Source organism: Eptatretus burgeri, chromosome 2 (genome assembly GCF_056783735.1).
Source record: "Eptatretus burgeri isolate ZD-2024b chromosome 2, Ebu_testis_v1, whole genome shotgun sequence".
Classification (NCBI taxonomy): domain Eukaryota; kingdom Metazoa; phylum Chordata; class Myxini; order Myxiniformes; family Myxinidae; genus Eptatretus; species Eptatretus burgeri.
This window is the reverse complement of record NC_140962.1, coordinates 11,080,933-11,087,464: the sequence shown is the minus strand read 5'-3', so window position 1 is coordinate 11,087,464 and position 6,532 is coordinate 11,080,933. Positions and strand designations below refer to the sequence as shown.

Sequence of the window (6,532 nt, the reverse complement as noted above, 5' to 3'; positions counted from 1 at the left end):
AACATGATAACCAATACAGACGAATCTTCCAGCGAGCAAGGGCGGATACGCAACACTTCGTACGAGTGGAAACTCAAAATCATAATTGTATTGACAACCTTATGAAACCTCCCACCCACCTTAGGACACCTGCAGGGACCCCAAAAGGTTTTCAAGAAAGTTTGACGGGGCTTACCCCAAAACTGAGGGAGTAATTTAGGGACAGACAGACAGACACAGAGTCCTGCTTTATTATACAAATGATTGACTAATGACGAAACAAAACAGTGGAAATCTGTGAAACTGAAAGTCTTGACATCTGTATTTAAAGGGAGGAAAAAAAATTACAAAACAGCACATGCGGGATCATGAAGACAAACCTTACGAGGTGCCTTACCTCTTGGGAAGTGGATCCAGGAAGCGGTACTGGTTAATTATCTTCTCCTCCAGCCTGTCCTTCTGCCATCGCAGTTCATTCAACTTGTCACTAAAGGAGGAGAGAGAAATCATCATACATTAGCATCACAAACCACCAAAAAGGGGGAATGTGTATTCTTATCGCAAAGGTTGCACAACGCCTAAACAGCCTTTCCAAACCAATATATAAAACTTGCAAACATGCAAGTGTGCCTCCCGAGGTATCACCTTCCATGGTCTAACAGGATAGCTCAGAGGTAGCATAATCCCTATTGAGCTCTCTACTCGGTTTGATTCCCAAACTATAAACTGTCAGTTTGGTACTTCACAGGCAGCGTTTTATAAATGAGTGCACCATCGGTCAAATCGGAGGTTAGGAACATCCCATCTGCCAGTATTCACTGGCAGATTAAGATAACACGGGACGTATTCTGAACGAGTAGGCCAGGCTATCGTGTGTTGGTCACCTTCGTGTGGTTTTTGGCAAACTGAGGGATGAAGCAGCTAAACGTTGTTGCTCAATAGGCTACAGGCAAATGGCAGCCAAGGTGACAAGCTGAGTAAGAAGAGTCAGAGCTGCCACCTTTCTGGTTTTCTTTCCCAATTCTAATCCCAAAATGCAGAGAATTCAGAAATGGTGAAGATAAAATAAAGGGATGATGAAAGGTGAGGTTAGTAAGAGGGAAAACATAGAATAAAGCATCTTACAGGTATTGTTTTTGCTCCTCAATGTACATGTCTTTGCTTTCCATGGTCTGGTCCATCAATTCTTGGTTTCGTGCCATGAGAGACTGCATCTGGTCCTGAAGTTGTTTGTTCTCCTCCTCAAGGTTCCCCTTCAACTGAGACAGCAGCTGGTGGAAACAAACATGAACATTTTACTCGGAACAATCACACTTTAGTAGTTGTATATCAAAGGGTTTGAGTGAGTTGTGGCCACTTAAAAAAAAAATAAACATAAAATTAAAAAAGCAAAATTAATTCGAGGGAATTTGTCTGTGTTGTCAACCAAAACTCATTTTAGTTTCTTGCTTTATATCTGTTCTATAATTCTGAAATATCTGGACAATGAAAACATCAAGTCTGTTGAATGATTGGCTGCATTGCATGGTGATTGCTCATCATGGGTATCGTATTACAGTGCCTTGGAGGCAATATGGTTTTGAACAAACGAGGCCTACAGAATGATATGCTGCATTGACTATTTCCACGTCCCATCGGTTACAGAATTATATACTGAAGACGGACGGATGGGAACACACACACACACACACACACACACACACACACACACACACACACACACACACACACACACACACACACACACACACACACACACACACACACACACACACACCTTTGCTCACCACCAAATTGAGTTGTACATCATTCAAATATATAAACAATTTTTTTTATCGATTTCCCACGTGCTCTACAGCACCTCCCAGCAACTACTGAAAATACGATGATGAGAATGGCTTCTTCTTCTACTGCACCGACCACAATTATTCCCACGTTATTGTGAGGTTGGCCAGGGAAGGTTTTGGGCCAAGTCCTTCATGAACCGGCTGTCCAAGCATGATGTTCGACTGAGGTCAGGAAAGGAATTTGGCCATAGTACCTGCGATATCTCGCTTACTACGAAGATCATAGTTGCACTTTTATATGACGTGGTGTTGTGGAGGAACTCTCATAAACAGTCCCAGCTTGTATTCGGTGTGGTTGACAAAACGTAATAAAACCTGACAAGCTCAATCAGTTCTTTTACTCACCTCACAGTGGTTTTCCATCTTTGTATTATTGATGTCAAATGCTTGGTACTCCTCCTTGAGGCTGCCATAATCTGCCTGCAATTTGGCTTTTTCAAGTTGAGCCTTGTGTTGCTCACTTGCTTGATCATGCAGTTCCTCTTCTAGCTCTACAAGCCGCTTCTTGAGATGTCCATGTTCTTCACAGAGACTGTGAACACAATCACTCATGAGGAATTGTCACCCATGGTAAATACACAATCGACTCCACAATTTAAGTCTTCAAGATGACAGTATGCTGCCATCTTCCATCCCTCCCTCTCTCCCTCTATCATCTTTATACCACAATTAACCCTCTCCACACCCACCCTCTTAATTTCAGGTTAATATATTTTTTTTCTCTCCTCGACTCTTCATCCCCACCCCCCATTTGTTCATCCATCTGCTTTGTTTGGCTGGTTGTTTTTCCCAACATCCTACCATGAGAAGATGAACCTTCTAGAAGCCTCAATTTTGGAAACTCCTCACCAATATTAGCCAAAAAATAAAAATGAACCGCACACAGGTGATACCAATTGTGCAAATTAGCAAAGGATACGAGGATTTTGGACAATGCCATTTTATACCTTTCATGCTCAGTCTGGAAGAACTTGTGCTCTTGTTCCAAGCAAGTGTATCTCTTGGTATCGATTTCCAGACACTCCCGTTTTGCTTGCAGCACCTTCTCCTGCTCAAATAGGCTCTCTCGCTGCTGCAGCAGCTCTGTATATCTAACCAAAATAGCATACAGGAAATAAATAAAAATGACTGAGAATACAGTGATCAGATACCAAAGTGACTCAAACAGTAACCACCCAAGTATCTCATTAGCAAAACAAGAAGTAAAAAATGGCAGGACATGCATTCCCCAAATGCCGTGATGTTTATTGAAGAAAAGAAAGAAGTTTTCGATGGAAAAGTGACTTCCCAAACCCCATCCAATCCCAAACACCTATCCTGCTGCTCCCTGTGTTGAGCCTCCAAGCTTCGGTGGGAAGTCTTGAGGTCTGCATGCTTCGAGATCAAGGTCTCGTAGTCAACCGCCTGCTGTCTGTGCACAACCTCCAACCGCTCGTGGTCTAGCACCAAAGTGTCGAGGGTCTCCCGCAGCTCTTGGTGCCGGCAGGATTGATCCTGAGCCTCGACTTCAAGCCTTACTTGTGACTCTTGTAGTTGCAAGACTTGAGAAGCCAGAGTATTAACCTGGGACTTCAATGTCGCATTCTCTACCTGCCAAATCACATCAAATCCCAACAATACCACAAATGTGCAAAATAGAAAATACATTCACTTTGATGATATTACTACATTGTCATCCAATAACTAATGACCCTTACAGTTGTGAATGAAAGGTCTTGATGTTTTCAAAGCTATAAATATTACATTTTTTAAAAGTATGTACACAATTATATTGGTATATACATTGCAAAGTATGCCACCAAAAAGAAATAAATAAATGAAATCACTGCTCATCAACCAGTAAATAAAATAAAGCAGCCATTATTTTGTGGGTTGCCCTGAACAAACTTAAGCAGATGGGTAGACACACACAATGGACCTGCAACTGGACATTGTGGGCATGCAAAGCAACGCCTTGCTCTTGTTGAGAAGAGAGCCGAGTCGCAAGGCTCTCAGCTTGGCTTTCCGCTCGCTGATATCTCACTGTCAAAGCTTTGCTCTCTGCCTGCAGACTTGCATTCTGCACACACACGAATACATACGTGTGGTGGTCAGATCAACATTCATGCATACCATGCGTTATTTGCCAGCATATGATGGAATAAATACACAGGTAGTAATCCATTCAATCTCTACCGTATAGTCCATCATTAGACAGACAATTGGAAAGCCCCCATAGTTGATGATTAATGGGGCTTCTAAGGCAGCCATTCAAATGAATGGGGAAAAAGGGAAAAAGTCTCTGAATCAAGCCCCAAAAAAGGAGACTGATTTCCTCCCCTCGCATACAAATGAATGGGGAAAACTTTCTATCTCAAAGTCCAAAAGCCCAAAATAGGAGACCGATTTCCTCCCTCTCCCATACAAGGAAATGTTAAATTGAGACCGTCTCAAGCCCCAAAAGGTCAAAATAGGAGACTGATCTCTGCCATATTGAGCAAATGTAAAATTGAGACTTACTGATTAAAGCACTTTTTTCCTTTCATATTTTTCATTCCATTCAAAGAGTGATCCAATGAATATCTGTTCATGTTCTACTTTCGGGAATAAATTAATTTTATTATAACATTCATCACCATCGAGTATATTCACAAAGATTACTTTGGAACTGAGTTCTTGGTTTATGTGTCTTTGTTGAGCAGAAATAAAATGATAAACTTCTCTCAATGCTATTATTTGACCACCTCCTGATCCACATATCATTTTGAGATTGCAGTAAATTGTTTTTCCATTGTTCAATTGATAACTATCAAAGTTTTGAGTCGATTCAAGGATATATATTTTTTTTACATCCTCCAACTTATTTGTAATTAAATTTATCTGCTTATTTGTTTTATCTACATTTACCCCGGTTATTTCTTCAACAAGACTTATTTGATATTTCTCACATTCTTTATGTTTCCCATTTAAATACCAAGGCTGATTACATCTCCACTCTTTGGTTTGGTTATTGCTTGGTTCTATCATTTATAAATCAGTAAAAAGACGGCAGTAGCCTGTTAAAATCCCCAACCCAATACCTTAACACTTATACTTATAACCATAAGGGAGACTAATGATTCCATTCTCTAAAATATATCTTTTATCATCAAAAGCTCCTAATGCTTTCTTATTTATCTCTTCTGTATATATAATTGATGTTTATAACTTCTTATTGTATTCATTTTTCTGTACTCTTCCTTCTTTAAAGTTAAACAGTTGTAATAATGTTTAAAATTTGTTTCCTTGATTATATTTTTCTTTATTCCCTTTAACTTCTTATCACACCTTTCAATGTTATTATTATCAATATACGTGAAAGCATAAGACTATGATCTCAATCCTATAAATTCACTCATGACCTTCCCACCCAATTAATCTTTAAACTTACCAATAACCTTTTTATTCTTTGATGAAAACAACACATCACCTGATTTATAATTACTTTTATCAAATATATATATATATATATCAATATTATCAATCATATCCTCATATACATCACTTGTCTTAATTTCTAATATAAAATTATCTGTATCCATATACAACAATGACACATTATCCTTACACTTTGATTTTTAATTATTATAGTAATAGTCATACATTAACGACTTTGACAAGTCAAGAATTGATGTTCCTATATAAATAGGTTTATCCATTTCAATACTCTCTTTTTTCAAATGAATAGCACAAAAGTTCTCTGAAAACACCTCCGCTCATTCAAAACTTGGTGTATTAATTAACTTTGAAGCCTGTTTCCAAGATGTAGCAAGTCTTATGTTTTGTCGATTCCGAACATTTTCCATTGTCTTTCCAAATACAGCATCATTCATTCATTTATAAAAGTCCTTCTCAAAATCTGTTTTTGCATTAAAATCAATATACTTCTTTAACCAATGACTTTGTTTAAATTTCAAAATCCAATGAATTTTCATCACTCTCAACCCAGCAGATAAATATTGTCTCAAGTTCCTTTGATGCGAAACATAACTTTCTTTATCATTTAATGTAGTAAGTAGTTTTTCTGTAGATTTACCTTTTATATTGAATGACTGTTGGTAATCACTTAACCATTCTATTCTTGGACTTTCTTTATCAGGGGCATAAGGTAGGTCTTTATGTTTATTATGAAGTTCTTCTGGATATTTTAAATGAACCTCAAAACAATATCCAACTTCAGCTTCATCCAATTTTTTTGAGAGGAGATAACAATGTCAAGTAAAACTTTTTCATAATGTTTTTCTTTAACCCATTTAAGTTTTCCATAAGGTAAAGATTGAGACATAGCCCACCCACACAAATTGTTTGCATCATAATACACCAGTTCAGAGTTGTCCTCATTCTTATTATAATTAGGAAGATATTTGCTTCAGCATATCTCTTGGAACATACTTGAGATATTCCTCCTCTTTTAGCCTTCTCTATCATTAAAAGCAGATCTTATATCACTGATTAATTCCAAATTTTGTTTTGTCATTTTTAACATAGCATTCCAAGCCAAACCCAGAGCTGTGTAATAGTGAACGTGGTGTAATCCATAAGAATTTTTATTATGACAGACTGTTATAAAAGTTTCAAACACATCAGCCAATAACAATATATCAGTTTTAAAGAGCAGGTTTTGGGTCGCTGATGACTTCGCATGATTCGAAGGTTGTAAGCACATTAATAAACGTGGGGTATTAATT

At 37.9% G+C, this 6,532-nt stretch overlaps 2 protein-coding genes across 4 annotated transcripts in view; one reads left to right on the top strand and one right to left on the bottom strand.

Annotated features, from left to right (window-relative positions):
- The window catches only part of LOC147031418 (uncharacterized), a 138,228-nt gene that overhangs the window by 32,190 nt on the left and 99,506 nt on the right, over positions 1–6,532 (bottom strand). For all 3 annotated transcript variants that reach the window (XM_085862820.1, XM_085862802.1, XM_085862811.1), the window contains exons 19-24: positions 3,745–3,885; positions 3,139–3,416; positions 2,774–2,917; positions 2,172–2,358; positions 1,105–1,250; positions 377–466 (exon numbers count right to left, since the gene is read on the bottom strand). In XM_085862820.1, coding sequence (XP_085718946.1) covers positions 377–466; positions 1,105–1,250; positions 2,172–2,358; positions 2,774–2,917; positions 3,139–3,416; positions 3,745–3,885 — 986 coding nt within the window. The remainder of the gene's footprint in view (positions 1–376; positions 467–1,104; positions 1,251–2,171; positions 2,359–2,773; positions 2,918–3,138; positions 3,417–3,744; positions 3,886–6,532) is intronic.
- The window catches only part of LOC147031419 (spastin-like), a 116,916-nt gene that overhangs the window by 106,630 nt on the left and 3,754 nt on the right, over positions 1–6,532 (top strand). The window lies entirely within an intron of this gene.